This window comes from Lepeophtheirus salmonis, chromosome 2, assembly GCF_016086655.4.
Source record: "Lepeophtheirus salmonis chromosome 2, UVic_Lsal_1.4, whole genome shotgun sequence".
Lineage (NCBI taxonomy): Eukaryota > Metazoa > Arthropoda > Copepoda > Siphonostomatoida > Caligidae > Lepeophtheirus > Lepeophtheirus salmonis.
This window is the reverse complement of record NC_052132.2, coordinates 39,399,436-39,417,239: the sequence shown is the minus strand read 5'-3', so window position 1 is coordinate 39,417,239 and position 17,804 is coordinate 39,399,436. Positions and strand designations below refer to the sequence as shown.

General features: G+C 29.1%; 1 protein-coding gene across 2 annotated transcripts in view; it reads left to right on the top strand.

Annotated features, from left to right (window-relative positions):
• Positions 1-17,804, top strand: part of LOC121113734 (follistatin-related protein 1) — a 260,114-nt gene that overhangs the window by 221,264 nt on the left and 21,046 nt on the right. Inside the window, exon 6 of one of the 2 annotated variants that reach the window (XM_040707586.2) lies at positions 16,360-16,472. In XM_040707586.2, the coding sequence (XP_040563520.2) occupies positions 16,360-16,472 (113 nt within the window). The other variant, XM_071886824.1, reaches the window with a different exon arrangement.

Sequence of the window (17,804 nt, the reverse complement as noted above, 5' to 3'; positions counted from 1 at the left end):
GTTGTCTAAAACATAGTTCATGAGTTGCGTTTTACATTTTTCATCAAACATATACTATTTGGAACGATAAAAATCCCAAAAATGGGACAGCCTTAGTTAGCACCTACATATATGGATACAAATAATATAACATGCTTAAATTATGATTTTTCTTTCATTTCACTATGAAAGAAGCCCACTTTTTTACTTCATAAATTACAGCAAAAGAAACCCACATGGAATATTTTTTTCAAAATAAAATTAAACTTAATATGATAATATATACAGACTCTATTAAAATTATTATTATTTTTTTAAAGGGATTTTGATATTTATGGAACTTTCCCTTTTCCTTGCGTGTCTTTAGTGCTCCTGAAAATGATTAATGCTATATTGTGAATAATTATCAAAGTACTTTAATTAACCTTAGAACCATCAACAAAAAAATACTTAATTATCTTCTTTTTTTTTTTACCATCATAGGTATTGAAAATTTAAAATTAAGCTATTGTTTTAATAAAGTTCAATAATGAAGTGCTTCCATTATATCCTTTTAATAATTACAGTGATACATACACTTGAAAATTAGGGTGGAGCTTATTTTTAAATGTTTCAAATATGTGGTCCTTACTTTAGGGGCATTGAGTTATCTCTTTATATGTTTCAAAAAAGTTCAAAGTTAGCCAATTATATCTATCTATTCTAAAAGAACCCTTTTGAGACCCTAAAAATCTCATATTTCGAACATTTAACAAAATTATCCACCGTACTGTGCATGGGGGAGGGGGGGGGGTTAATTAACCCAACTATAGGACAAAACAAGAGCTACAAGAGGCCTAAAAATGCCCAATTTTCACAAAAAAATACAATTTTTTCGCCTATAAAAATGCCTGTACTAAGCCGAAAATGGCCTGAGAGGCCTCAAACTTTGCCAAAGTCAGTTTGTTTCTTGCTTTCAGCAGAAAAGGTATTTTTGCAGGGGAAAAAATATTAATCCCAAAAAAAAAGAACAGGACAAGAAGTACAAAAGGCCTAAAAATGACCAATTTTGATTCAAAATACAATTTTTTCACAAGCTAAGATACTTGTACCAGACCAAAAACGGGCAAAGAGGTATAAAACATTATTAAAGTATGTATTTTGATTTTCCTTCGCAGAAAAGGTCTTTATGCAGGGAATCAAATTATTTACCCAAAAACGGTACAGTCCAAAGTGGGTTTAGTACATACATATATCATATTTAGTCCCATTAGTAACATAACACAGAAAGATATTCATTCTAAATATTTTTAAGGTGTATCATCTACACAGTGAAGTTGTGTCTCTTGTCACTCTTGCTTATATTTGAAACATCTCAAAATTAAATTTATTTTCACATCAGTTTTGACGTTTTAACTTTATACGTACACTGTATACAATGTCTTGTATTATTTTTAAAGGTATACACATAAATTGTCAAAAGAACATCAATGCCATGTCAGAAAATAAAAATTTGGTTTTGTATACAACTATAAATTATTCAGTAAAAGGCATTACACTAATCTCATTTTGATTATAAAACTCTTTGCATAATTTATTAATGAAAATGTATTTGCTATTTGGTTTGTATCCATTTATCACTATGCACGTTTACATATATATGTACATACAGATTTTTTTAGAGTGCAATGATAAAGCAGGAGCGAGATTTATAGTACGACTGATTTAAGACACTTATTATCATCAACTGCATATTATATGATTTTGGGGAATGTAGTATAGTCCTTCTTGTGTACTAGTATTATAATAAAATCTTATATATGTACGTATATGTAGTAAGTTACTAATAAAATGTCCTTTAGAGAACTAAACATGGTGCAATCGGGAGTTCTGATTTTATAAAAATTCCATATTCTGTAGTTTTTCGACTGCATTTCGATTCCATTCTATTGAATTCCATTCAACAAAATGTACGTAGCAAAAAAAATCATATGATGGCTTCAAATCGGCCGTAACAAGAAATATCGACAATTGCAACTTAGAGATAAGAAAACTGGAGGGTTGTGAACAATCCTTAGAATAAACAAATAAAATTACATACTAAAAGTGATTATGACCTACATTATAAACCTTTTTTGTATATAATAAATAAAGAACCCCAAAATGAACCCTAACAATTTGAAAAATGTTTAGGGGAAGATCCATTAAATTAGCTGCAATCAGTTTTGAGAGAAAGAGCATACACAGAAATCCAACTCTGTATCTCGCAAGGACATAGGCAGGAATTAGGTCGTTGTGGATCATTAATTCCATTTCGTATCCAACAAGAACTTACGCCATTAGCAAGGGATGAGAATATTTGTTAAATTGCAATGAACGTAAATTTAAAAAAAAAAAGCATTTTTTGGTAAAAGCAAATCATAAATACTTTGATTATTCCTTCCTATACAGTCTAATACAAAGAACGATTTTTTAAATTGATTTTCATATTTTGAAATTTGAAAAATTATTTGAACATTGATAGCAGCAGATCTGATATTATGCAAGGATTCTAAATTGGGGTGGTTTTTTCAAATCGAGTATTTGGAGCCGAATTTATTCTGGAAAAACCAACATTTGAAGACCTTTTTCGAATCACCAATAAATAATTAGATAGTCAACTAGTCATCCACAACTATATATTCAGATATTTTGTTAATTAAACTTTAAATAAAATGACTATCCCTCTAAAACCTCTCAACTAAAAGTTATTTAAAGAGAAATAAAAAAATCATTGGGTATTGAAAAACAGAAGTATAGTGTATGGACGTATGGACAATATCACCTATCTGAGATGATTTTCAAAACTGAGTAAAACAAAACTTTAAATTAGTTATATTATTGTGAAACAAAAATAAAACTTTTCTGATTTATAAAACTTTTTTTATTGCTTTTTGTAAAAAGAAAGTATATATATTGACTTCATAGATATTTCTTAGAAAAGATATAGTAATTTGAATACTTTAATGTTTACTTCTACCTCATTGCCCTAACTCCATCTGGCTAAAGATACTTTAAGGAAATAGAAAACAAAAAACATGTATCTCAGTTAGGTTCGCCAATTCTCATACCTTTGATCAAAAATAACTGGGAATAGGACTTTTGTAGAGTGCAAGGAGAAAAAAGCTGTAAAACATTTTTAAACCTAGCTGAATTCCTGTGATTTTTTCCTCAATTGATATCTTTCTTTAGTATCTTTACATCCGATAACTAGGGAGAGAGGGAAATTAAAATCACTATAAATAACTCCAATCATAGATCAATTATCAATATAGCTAACTTTCTTAAAAGTTTTTGAAGAATGTAATTGGACCATTGTTTATGCTATATACATGTATTAGATTTTGTAATAGAATCTCATTTTTAATATTAATCTGTCTAATGTTTTTTTTAAGACCCCATGCAGTAGGCATTTTTAATTAAAATTATCATTTCCATGCATATATTATTCTTTAATTGAAGCTTTTACAGAATTTCGTTAAAGACATACATACAATAGTATTAATATATTTGTTTTAAGTAATGGTTTTTAAAGGTATTTTATTTGATAAGAAAATCGCATTGTGCATAAAGATGTTTAAAAATGAAAAAAAATTCGTTATAAGTAAGGCGCAAGAAATTATATTATGATATATTTCTCAGGCCTTTTTTACATCTTTTTGTACTTCGGTCAAAAACAACATACTTGTATATGACGTATCAACCCAAATACAAGCTAAAATGAGTTTTCTTCAAAGAATGAACTTATTGTTTTGAAGTTATTTTTACCTCGAAAGATGTAATTATAAGGCTTATATTTGTTTATATTAACTATTATTTTATAACAAGTAAGATAAGTAAAGCTGAGTTCATCGTTCTATTCCGATATAATGTGAGTAGATCCTAATTGGAATAGTCATAATATCATAATCATAATATATGCTGTGACGTGATAAATCATTGTTTAAAGTAATTTTTAATTTCACCGCTTTAAACCGGTACTAAAATTAGTATTGTTATTGCAAAACTTATTCGATTAAAAATATGTAACAAAAATATTGTGAAAGCTAGCTCAAACACTTAATGACGAGTTTTATAAAAGACGATTGTCATTTTATATATACATTGATTATTTTTAAAAGGTGTGGGGGAAGTTGGGGTCGTTATTTCAACATCAGTGGGAATATATTTTCATGACGTATGATGTTGCAAGCTACAGTTCAATTGCCAATTTAATATAGCTCCGTTTTCATTGTGACAATACTTTGGTACCATTATAATTATAGTACACCAAACATCACGATTTTTTATTTTTTTATTTTATTGAATTCTTAGGTAGTTGATTAAAAAATGCCAGATATTGGACAGTTTAATATATAATGACCTATATGATACTACAAAATAAACTGGCAAAAGGGAGCATGTTAAAAAAAATGGAGGTTTTCTTTACCAAATTAAAAAAAATTACTAATTTAACAATATAGGTATACTATGAAATTTTTGAAAAAAATGTGAATGTTTTATTATTGATTTTCATACATAAAAAATATTATAATTAATAAATACAAAATATATAAGAAACGAAGAGATTTCTGAGCAAAAATTTTCAAAACAAATTAATTAATTATAGTGAAAATAAATTGTCATTGAGGATGAATTGAATTGTCATGAATATTCACTACTACGGTAAAGGAAACTTTTGAGCCTTGTTGTTTTCAATATTTTACTTCAAAAATATTTGTAAGGAATTTTTTGTTAAAAATCCAGGATTTTTCTCCCCTTTTTTACATTTTTCAACTGTAATTTAATTTTATGTTACACATACTCTAATATAATATTAAAACTTGTGTTGAAAGGCGCTTAGTCGTCATCATTAGATAAAGGTCCTTTACAGACAAAATTAAATATATAGCATATCCCCCCTTCCCCCACAAAAAAAACACCAATATAAAGGGGAGCTAATTTTAAAAAAGTTTAACAACAATAATTTATTAATTAAAAAATAGAATGTCCAGTCTCATGTGTTAGAAAATTAAAAATACTTTTGTGTGTTATTACCCATAATACTCCTTATAAAATTGTTCAATCAGATATGTTTTGATTTAGTCGGTTTTGTGCCAGTTAACTATAACAGACTAGACAGTTACTTTTTTTTCTGCCAATTTTCAGCACCAATTACAACATATTTGATCATTTCTATTTTTTCTATGAAAAAAATAGCAATTATTCTGTCAAAAAAGAGGATAAGGTAGTAAGAACATATGTATACATACAAAGTCAAGAATGCAAAAAAAAAAAAAAAAGATAGAGTTGCTTCATATAGGTAAAGCTTTTATATCAAAAGACAATCTGTGTAAAATTTACCCTTCTTATTTCTAGAACATTCCCTACTTTTTGCATTGCATTTGCTTTTATTAATGAAATGAAAACATTTCTGCCATATCCTTATCATTTTAATTCATATTAAATCCGAGTCTTTATCAGGTGTGTCATAATTATCTTCCAATTTTGAAATAGACAATGAAGATCATAGGATCTTTGTGGATGTTGTAAAAAAATATTTTTAAAGATAAAGAATATAAATTAGGTCTCACATTCCTAGACCGGTCTGAGACATACAAGAAACATACAGTCTAAATCGGTCCAAAAGAAAAAATTGGCCTGGATTATTCTTATTTAATATTTGGTCCAGGCCAGAGGTGTCCAACCCATGGTCCGTGGGCCGCATTGCGTCCGACTTAATGTTTAAGCGTGACCTACTACTCATTCTCACTTAAATAAGTATTTTTTATTAAAATAAAATATGAGGAAAAAAATTAATGAGAAAACTGTGAACAAATATATCTTTTATAAAAAAAATGTAATTCAATCAAATTATGAAGTGGAGCAAAAAATTTATATTTTTCAAAGAAATCAAAAGAACAAAGCCTTTTTTGGAACAATTCGGCCATGAAAAAATTTATTTGGTCTTAATTTGAAATAAATATGCATTTTTTACATTTTTGTTATGGAACCATGTTTCATTAATCTAATAGGTTCCGTGGCCTATTAAAATATATCAAGTGCCAATACAGTCCTTATATTAAAAGATGGACATCCCTGATCTAGACCAATTCTATTGATAAATTGTTGATGACGTCATATGTGTCTAAAAATTGTAATTATCAGCTTAACAACTCCATATAAAGTTAAATGTGTTGCTTAAATCAGGTTAAGGGAGACAATCTGTCCATAGATTGAGACCGGAAAAAATTGTTCCACAATTTTAAAATGATTAAATTTCAATCTGAAATCGAGGTATGGACCAAAAAATTAGTTCAAATTGCCCTAGAAAAATAACTTAGTATCAAATTGGGGGGCGGGGGGGACATCTTAAACCGATTCTCAAAACTAGGTATCCCCATTGTTAAAATGGTTCAGTTTTAAAAAGTTAAAATATCTTGCTCACTTTTTGAAAAGGCCATGTCTTGTTGACATAAAATTTTTAGCTTGTCCAAGCTGATGTGATGCTATTTTGAGGCCTCAGACTCCAAGTAAACTTAGATCAGTGGATCTTTAAATGTGGTATGAAGAGTATTGAGTAGGATGAGTGGAGTTTTTATCTTAAACTATGGTCTTCCAAAATGTTATATATTATTCTGTCAAACATTAAAAGTTTTAAATAAATATAGTACTTGAAGATCTTGATATTTTATCAGACGATACTTAATGTAAAAAGTTTAACAACTACTTGCCTAAATTAAATAGTCCAGTGTATTAAGGTATGACATGATATAAGTATCAACGTGTAAATATGTATCAATTCATGAAATAAAGAGTAACTCTGTTCTAAGTGTTTGAAATATATATTTATTGATATTTAAACGTAACAAGGTATTGGCTCTTTGGATGACAAAATTCCCAAGTCCCAAAGCTAGTCCTTATTAGCTTGGATCAAAGTCAATCCCATGTTTATATTCAAGGTATTTTCCGACCTTCAGCTGATTTTTAAAGAAGTTTGATCTAGATCAGTCTCAAAGAAATATTCAATCCAGATTGGTCCCGAAGAAAAATACTAAAAAGAAATATTGCAGGCTAAAATTGTATAAGCAAAAATCATTGTTTAGTGGAATTTCTTCAAAAAAATTGAAAATTGACGTTTGATGAAAAAAAAACAGAAAATAGGAAAAAATTGAAAAATTATGCAGAAAATGACAAATATTTCAGATAAACATCAATTTTTATGCAAACGAATTTCCAGACAAATTTTCACAAACTTTATTTGATATACAAATATTTCATTGGATATACATTTTTTCGCACATGAAAAAAATGAAAGTTCAATTTCCACCGATTTCTTTATTTGCCTATAACTTTTTTTTATTTTGAATAAATTTAGAAAACGTAGTTATTCGCATAGTTGTTTTTTGAGACGGGTGTTACTTTTTGATTTTTAGCTCACCCCTCTATTTTGTCTACTTGAGCGACAAAAATCGTTTTCATTTTTTGTGTCTTGTGAATAGAATAAAAAAATTGCCCCTACCCCCACCCCGTCTAAGCCTGACCAGGTTCAAAAGAGGCACCTATGCAAAATTTCAGCCTCCTAGATTCAACGGGGTGAGCACCCATAAAGGACACACACTAACTCTATTTGATTATACAGAGTATTTACTTTTATATTTTATACCTGTGAATTTATTATCTAAATAAATAATAATAATTTGATAAATAATATTAAATTCTGTAGGATGTAGAGGACAGATTATTTCTTACTTATTAATTATTATTAAAGAACATTCCGCACAGAATAAAACATCTTCTATTATCCTTTCATCTTCTCTTTTCATATTCATCGTTAGAGTAATAAAATAGTAAGAACACATAAATTAAATTTTCAAACCTCGATAATATATACCAGAATTTTTTAATAACTCAGAAAGTAATGAAGTACCATCCCAAAAAAATAAATTTAGTATTTACATAGAAAAGAGAACAAAAACATGATAAAGAATAAGATATTACAGGGATATTTCAGTCATTAGGGTACATAGACACCCTAAGGAAGTAACGGAGGGATAAATTTGAATCACGACCGGTAACTTTACTGAGAACATTTTCGCCGCCAGTAATTTTGCAACTCACCTTTACTTCTCTAGGGTAGATAAACACCTTAGAGAAGAAAAGGAGAGTTGCCAAGAACAGGGATTCTCAAACTTTTTTTATTAATGTACCACTTGTAAAATATTTATTTAACACAAGTACCCCCTCACCACCACAGACCACTTTTAGATTCAGTGATAGTGGCGTCCACAAGGTTATATTTCGGAGGGGTTCTTGGTTTTTAGATTTTTTTTTATCCAAAAATTTAAAAAAATTCAAAGTATTAAATTTTTTCGAAAAAAAAATCAAAGTTACACAGCTATTCATAAAAAATTAATTTTTTTTCTAAAATCCGTATCCATTCCCAAAAAATTAAATATTTTGGGAAATAAATTCAAAAATCCATACCCATTCTCAAGAAGTTAAGTATTTTTGGCAAATAAGTTCAAAATCCACAGCTCTTCACATAAAAATTAATTTTTTGGAAAAACATTTCGATCATAAAAATTGATGAAAAGAAAATTACTTAACTATGTTAAATTTTTTGGAGAAAGATTGAAAAATCCATAGCTATTTACAGGAACTTAAATTAAATTTCAAATATTTTTTTTTTTTTTCAAAATCTTAAGTACCCCAAAGGGTTCACGTCCCCATTTGAGAACCACTGGCCTATCAATACGATATAAAGAGTAGGGAATTTAAATGTTTTATGTTTATAAAAGTGTGCTCATCAGATTCGGCTGACAAAAGTGTAAAATAAAAAATCTTTTAGATGTCTTCCGAAAACGACCAACGTGCGGCCATTATTGTGTGCCTTTATGCCGTGCACACGCCCAAGGACGGAAATAACTCCATAGATAATTATACTAGAGATCTTAAATTGCCTTCATGCTCTGGAAAAACCAACATTTTTAAGAATATTTTTTATTCTTTTTGGCAAAGGAAATTTGGCTTCCTCGCTCGCCCGATCTTAACCCCTTTGACTTCTATGTGATTGGTGTTTTGGAGAAAGAGTCCAATATACGTGCATATAACACTGTGGAACACTTGAAGGCTTTCATTATCGTAGCAGTTGTGATCATGGACAAGGAGTTTCTCATCAAAGCTTTGGACAGGTTTAGGGTCAGGTTTGATGCTAGAGGTTGTTAGTTTAAATGATTGAGTTAGAGTAAAAGATTTGTGAATTCTTTCATTAATTTTCGGAAATGAATTGTAATATACATTATCCTGAAATTTTCTGGATTTAAAGTCACCAACCTGTATGGATTACATATTTAATTATTTAGAAAGTTAATTCTTCTATATCTTTACGTGATTATCCTGACCACCAAAAATATTTTTAATATATAAAATAAGTCATTAAAAAATGTCTTTGTAAAAAAAAAAAAAAGAATAATCAAAAATGTTGAAGATATATAACTTCTTTTTAAAAAAAAATCCATACAAAAAATTAACAGATTTCCCAACTCTTGCTTTGCAGATTCCCTATTTTATCAAACATAACGCATGATAATGCTCACCCTTTTATTCAACAAGATTCACTTTAACAGTTGACATAGATTGTTTGATAAAACAGGGAAACGGCAAATCATTCAGCACATTTTAAACATGATTAAAATGAGGGTGCACATCTTTTTTAACAGATAAACTCAATAAACTCTTTAAAAAGTACAACCTTTTTCAAAGAGCATTTCATGTGAGATATTAAAAGAAGTATCCCAAAATGGACTTATATCACGCTACAAATCGTCTGAGAGGCCTCAAACATTGCCAAAATCAGTTATTTTTATTGTTCCTAGCAAAAAAATATTTGAAGGGTGTTGAAAAATATTCACCCAAAACAGGACAAGACAAAAGGTACAAAAGTCCTACAAATGCCAATTTTGCAAAAAATGAAATTTTTCACAAATTTTTCTACCTCTACTGGCCCAAAATTCGTCTGAGAGGCCTCAAACTTTGGGAATTGTTTTGATTGTCTCCAGTGGAAAAAGTATTTGTGGAGAGGGAGAAAAATACTAATCCAAAAAAAGGGTACTCTAATACGTACAATAAGTATTTAAAAGTAATACATATTAGCATGTAAGAGGAATCTTATTTGTAAAAAAAGGTGTAATAACTACTTTTTATGTTCCTTACATATACCTTGATATGTTACATTTGAGAAAGTGAGTGTAGATTACATAAACAAACTTTTATTTAAAAAATATAAATAAAGACATACTTCTTCCAACACCTTAAATTTAATTTATAATACCTTTTTTTACCCTGAGGAAGAATGGAACTATGCTTATGTAAATATATAAACAGAAAAAAGTAATATATATCGTTGATATCTCACATATTTAAATATTCAATAGCCCTTTAGTCAAATACGCTACTATTCTAAACATACAAGAGAAATATTCTTCATTTCATATTAAACCACAAAATATCTGTTCATACATAGACAAGTGTAAAATGTCTGTATTTTTGTTGTCGTTGCTTTTATTCTCCTTTGACATATTTAGGGATGTGAATACTCCATAAACTGTGGTGAGCGGTTTTTTTTTTACATATGGTTGGAGGCAGAATAAAAAGATCCTGGAATTTTAAAGAGAAATAGGAGAAAACTTCAATGTTTCTCTTCTTGCTATTTTTACTTTTCTGATAATTTTCATGGATAAAAAAATACAATTAAACCTGAAGTTAATTTTTATTCGGGTCATATCATAGTAATGTAAAAATTCTAGAGTTTTTGATAACGTATCTTTTCTATGAATTTTAAAAATATAAAACTGCACAATTTGATATTTAAGTCATCATCATATTAAATACTTGATAAAAAATTGAATTTTAACACTCAATTTCAATGGGTAAATCTGCAATGGATCATCTTTCCTCCTTTAGTTTGTGCTAAGTCATTGAGAGTAAACCATGACTCATAGTCTAATCTCACCTTGAATTTAATTTATTTTTATTTTCTCTTTTTATCCCAACTTCTCGGATACAAAATCCAGAGTGACTGAAGGAAAATGACTTGATAATTTATTATTAGTGTTCAAATATAATCCTAGATAACGGGGCTCCCAATTAATTATTCGAAAAGTATCACAAATATCATTTGAAGACTAGTATCTTGTGAAAAAAGTTAATTTTACAGTATAAGTTCTCACAAAAAGTGTTTCAAAGATCTTTTTATGCTGCTTCTACAAATATATGTTGGTAAGAGCAAAATATGAATGCATTTACCAACAGTAACGCATAATAAATATCCATCCGGTATATATATTTAAAAAAATGAACCTGATCACCCCAACAGTTTGAACACAAATACATAGAGAAAATAATTTTTCGATTAATTTAGTGAACATGAATTAATCGAAAAAAGTTATTAATTGACATTTTGTTAATAATTCTTTAAAAATAAGATTTTTTTTAATACATAGGCACGTACTAGTGTTATTTAAGTTGTTTTTATTCTTTTGGTACATTTAAGGACGTGAATACGGGCTAAATTTTGGTTAGCGTAATCTTTTTTTTAAATATACGTACATGTTGGTAAGATCAAAATATGAATGCTCTTATTAACAGTGATGCAACATCAGCGATGGGATTTTTTGTGTAAGAGCGCGAGGAGAAGACGAAGGCCAGAGCGCGAGGAGAAGATGAAAGCGAGAGAGCGAGGAGAAGACGAAAGCGAAACATATGGCATTACTAAATTATGACCTTTACTAATATCAGCTGCCTGTTATACGATTTTGGAGGGAAAAAATTAATTACTGAGATAAAGAAAAGAACCTTCTACGTTTAAAGTAGCATTTGTGCAAGGAAATTTTTGTAATTATATTTGAATTTATATATATTTATTTTATTACGGATTTCTAAATCAATTTATACGAAAGATAGGCCAGAATTCTTCTTTTATAAGGAGATGTAAAGACACCACCGACTTATTACATAATGAACAAAAAACAAGAAAGAGCACACGTTCAAACGTTTTTCCTTTTTTAGTCGCTAAACTAAGTATTTTCTTTACACATATGTCCCGTCGTTGTGTAAAAATAAAAATTAACGTGGTCAGCCTTACAATTTTAAGAATGGTTGGGAAGAGAACAGCTTAGCTTTCATAACATTTGATTGATGGTATTAGATTAGGTGCAATCAACCTTGAGCTAAAGGATATAAATCCAAATCCTATTCCATATCCAGCTATGATATGGGTAAGAATTAATCCGATATCGATCCCCAATTCTACTCCGAGTTCAGCAAGGACTTACATTTATAACTCCCTAGGAGAAATCCCTTACTGTTTCTTTCCGCCATCTATGAGCACACGCACTTTATAATTATATGTTTTCTTCTTAAGAATTAAATAATAATGATAATACTTGAGTCTTGAGGGGTATGGATAGCGTGGTTACAAGACTTTACTAGACTAGACCAAATAACTAAGGACTGCCACAACACTATATAGAACATATTATCATATTTTATACCTCCACGACTTATCTTTCCTTCTTTTGGTCATTTTGGATCCTATTTTGGTAGTGTGTGTAACCTCTTCAGACGCAACATATATAAAAGTTCTTTATTAAAAATAGGGTTAATAAATCTTAATACAAGACGGAAGTAGTAAAAATATTGTTTATAATAAGTTCATATTCTATCTGTGTTTGCAATTCTGAATATTATATCAATCATGTGATTATATATTTTTTTGATTTTGTTTAAGATAATTATAATTTTTAAATGCACGCTTTACTTAAAAATTGAGCATAATTATTCATTGATATTAAAAAAATTGAAATCTATCAAATTGATAATACAATGAATCTGGTTAACACTTTATACTATAGTTTGATGAATTACTTTGAGTAGTCTCGGATACTCCCGCTTGTACTTGATAAATTAGCCTAAAATTTTATATATTATTTTTCTTTTAAATCCATATTAATAACTAGAATTATCTTTTTATCATTGATTTTTTAATCTGTTTTACTTGAACGAGTGCCAAACCAATCACATCCAGACTCTTCTTATTATAGTAGCAATATATGAATAGTTTTTAGGGGACATTGAGGTTGTGGTAGTCAATTTAGTTATTTATTGCGTCGAATTCAACGAGTTTTTTATATTTTATTTTTAAACATTTTGACAGATTTACAAAAGTTTGGGAAGATAGGAAACCTTGGCAGAATTTTTGTAATTTTGAAATGGGCCTACGCTGTGCCGCCATCAAAACTTACCAAAGAAAAGGCTAAACTGCGTTTGAGACAGTAAGGATATACCTGTTTTAACTCTAGCTTTCAATTGGGTCAAAGTTTTAATAAATTGTTGATAATAGAATAAATTATTAACAATATAACATGTTCCTATTATAATGAAAAAAATAACATGTTTTGCAAAATATGTGCAGTAATCTTAACACATATATGATATATCTTAATAAACCATCGATAATTTTATTTATATTCCAAGGAACGACAGTGACGAGTCCTGAGACTGGACTGGACCGGAACAACAATAGTCACATGATAAAATGCCTTTATTTCCTAAATGGAAAGTCCTTTTGGATTAAAGGAAGCAAGAATAGATGTTATTATAAATACATAGGGTTTCATCTTTGCTTTATTAATGAATATATAAAAGAAAAAATGACTCATTTGGGAAAAGGAGAAAAACCGCCTTTATTCCAGATATCTAGAGATTCATGATCAAACCAAGATGTGGTACCCCAGCTGAACAGTTAGACATATTGGGATTCTAACTGTAGTACATTGCATTGCTAGGAGTTATTAGGTGTCACATAGCAGACAAACTTTGCTTGAATAATATAAAAGATAACTGCCCAATAAATCATCAGTGTACAATGTACATGAACCAAACATGCATCATTTTTACTCACTAGATGACTTATACGTTGAATCAATGTTACTATTTAAAATACTTTTTTCCGACAAATAGCAAGATTTTTTGCTAAGGAAAATATCTTTCACTCAATTCAGTCAATTTGATTTGTTGCAGAGTTATAAATGTAAGTCCTTCTTGAAGTCAGAGTAGAATAGCGGATCGACATCAGAGTAATTCAAGCGAATTTCCTTGTTTATTTCCTTTTCTCCTTCCTCCCTTGTCACAGCTTATTGTAGCTGATATAATGAAACGTCATGAGCATCATTCTTTCTCTCCTTCAAATTATCAAGGTGTCCATGATCCATCCAAGGGAAAAAAATTGTTAACTAGAGTTCACAGTATTTTAGAAATATTCGTATCCACATATTTAAATATCCAAATTAAATACCCAGGAAGGAAATTGTGTTGTTGTTTTTTTCTTTCTTTTTTGTGTGTGTGAGAATTGGGGAATATTTAATATCGCTTTCTTTTCTTACCTTTTTATTGTTTATTTTAAGAAATACATTTATGGGATCTTTGATGGTCTGTCTCTATGATATAAATTTCATAGAAGATGAGATATAGGATTTTTGGTATTAAAAAAAAGATTTATATACATTGGTATACATACCGGATGTTGGGAAAGTTTTGGAATGTTATTAAAATGAAAATATAAAGAGGTTTCGTATGCATTTTTTGTAAACATCTAATTCGAACTTTTTGGTCTGATAGATTTAGAAATAAGGTCACATTTAATATTCTTAAGTGGAAAATGGAATTCAAAAGAAGGAAGGTTACCATTAAAGTCCATTCCGGTCAAGCCAACATCATGAACATGCTCTTAGTCAGTAACCAGACGGTCTGGAGGGTTAGAAAACGACTTGAAGCTGTAGATACCATTAATGGCACACTTTAACGTAGTTGACACACTAAACTAACTCCAGAAGCTGCCCGAGAAAACTTGAAAGCCAATAGAAGAATGAAAATGATTGAGCAGGCTAATAAAAATGATGGTTTTAAGTACACCCCAAAACGACCTTTACATAGTTAAGTCCAAAGAAACACTCGCCTCCATGGTCCTTTTCTTCAGTGATGAAAAAGCTTTCACCACAATACTGAATTTAACAGGCAAAATGATAAATATAAAAGAAAAAACCGTTTAAAATCCCAGGAAAACGGGACTTTGTGAGAGAAACACGATTCTTGATCCTGCTTACCGTCTGGTTGCTGACAGAGAGCATGTTAAGGATGTTGGCGTTGAGAGGGTGTACTAGAACGGCAAGCTCCTTTCTTTTCGCTTCCATTTTTCCACTTAGGAGTATTTAATCTAACTGCAACAGCTGAATTCACTTCCAATATCGATTTTGCCAAAATACAAAAGCCAATTTACACACAAAAAAGGCCTATGACATTTTAATTACATTCCAAGACTTTTTGAGCACCCTGTGCGTAGGTAGATAGAGATATACTATTTTGTTCTTTTGTATCGAGGTATATATATATATATATATATTATAAATCATCTTTCAACTTTTAATTTTGTTTTATTGTGATGTTTGTTTTGTTTTTTGTACTTTTTTTTTCCTGAATGCATCACATTTCTGAGGGTTGTCTTTTATCTTTCAAAGTTACTATAGAAAAGGTCAAATTACATATTATTTCCATATACTCAAATCTACAAATCAAAAGGAAAGGCTTCCAAATGCATTCCATTCATTTTTATATGCACTCGATTATTACAATTCAGTACGTAAAATAAAGTAACATTTTATTAATATATCCAATAAATTAGAGTTTTTCCAACACTTGAATCACGCTTTTTATGAATCCTCCCTCTATATTTAAGGCCGGCACAAGAATTTTTCAAAATTTCAGACTAACGTCTCATTTTTTCCGCCTCTTTTATTAATATTTTACACATTTTTAATAAAATTAAGATGATTTAAAATTTTTCTTATTTTTGATTTTTTTACAAATTGATCTTCACTTCAAGATAGGCAATAAACTTATTATAAAAAAATATGTCACACAAAATCAAAAGTCAGAAAAAAAAAAAAAACTAACGATCAATAATATACTTTATAATAAAACTAATTATAGTTTTTAATTGTCATTTAATAGTTTTAACATCATGTTTTTCTATCCTTCATATCCGATTATTGTTACAAACATTATTTTGCCATAGTTACAAAGTACAATAAAGAGAGAAAGCATATGGGATGGTTTTCATTAATTTTTGAGATATTAACAATTATCAAAGTTTCAGTAAAATGTTCTTTCATGGGGGTGTTGATACACCCCATGGAATTATTTACGTTAGGATTTGAAGGGAAGAAACGGAAGCCTAAAAATGTTAATTATATTTTAATTGAAAATAGATAACTAATCATTATAGTTTATAATCATTTATAGCAATATAATTAAATATTCTTTCAGGAAACTTTGTATGGACGCTCTCGTGGAAGAGGGGGATGCCAATAAGGATTGGCGATTAAGTAAATCAGAATACATTCTATTATTAAACCGGCATTATCGACCATCAGATAAGTGTAAGTATTTTATAAAAAATTATTCCTTATTCCTTATGTTGAAGCCTTAAAATGAAGAGGTTCTGTGATTTAAAATGCATCTTGTTCGTAAGATATAAAATACCTCGTTAGTAATTTTCGTAATTCAAAAAATTAATTTATCATGGCATTTTCACGTCTACAAGCAGGATACATTTTAAATCAGATAATTTCTTTATTTTGAAAGGGAGTATTGTTGAGGTTTTGAGGATTATAATATACAAAGTTCTTAGTTATAAATTGTCTATTGGTTCGTTCCAAAATTATACAACCATGATAGATTTGTTCACCCATCTTAACAGTTAGGCATATTATGTAATTAGTGGTCGTACCCGGCATTGCCCATAGTTATTAGGCGTCGACTAGCTAGGAAACTTGTTTTTAATCACATAGGAAATAACCCCCCAATAAATCTTTAAGGTTACTCTCTGTTTTTCATGAGTAGACTCACACGTATCTACTCAATATGTAGATTTTCTCTCCCAAGAATGAAAGAATAATATGCTTGAGGGAGAAATATAAGCTGATGAGGCAAAGAGTATTTTTGTTGCTAAAGCGCCACCTGGATGAGCTTTATCTACACACTCTCCTTGCTAAAAATGAGTCCTGAATTGATATTTATGATACACTAAAGATGGTTGTACATAACCCAAGCATCAATCATTTTTATTTTTACTTTTAAAGACTTTTTCACAAAAAAATATTTCAATTTTTTTTACTAAAGAACAGATGTTTCACTCAATTCATTCAAATTGTATCTACTCACCGAATACTCAAATTGTATATCATGGTCACATAATAAAATGCTCTAATTTTTTTAATGGAACATCCTTTTAGAATTAAGGGAGCAAGAGTTGGTGATGTATAAATACCCTGGAGTCCGTTATATATGTACCTCAAAACAAATAATTTTAAAAAGATTTACTTCAACAAATTTCTTTTCATTTATAATTAAGATGTCAAAATTACAATGACTAATCAAAAATGATGTAAAGACTCCAAATTATCCAACAGTATTATATTTAACCAATAGACACAAAAATGAATAGTAAAATTATCAATTGGAGTAGGTTTGGGCCTTAAAGCTTCTTTTTTTTTTTTTTTTTTTTTTTTTTTGAGTATAATTTCGATTCAGAGCCATATTTTGAAATGAAATATCTATATAAATAAAAATGAAAGAAAATAACAATTGATAAAATCATTCCAGCGTTCGAAAGGTAAGATATTGATTGAGTTATCTGGAGTTCCTACAAAATGGGTCTAATCCTACAAAATTTAATTAAAATGAAGGGTCTTTTTTAGGAAGCTAATATT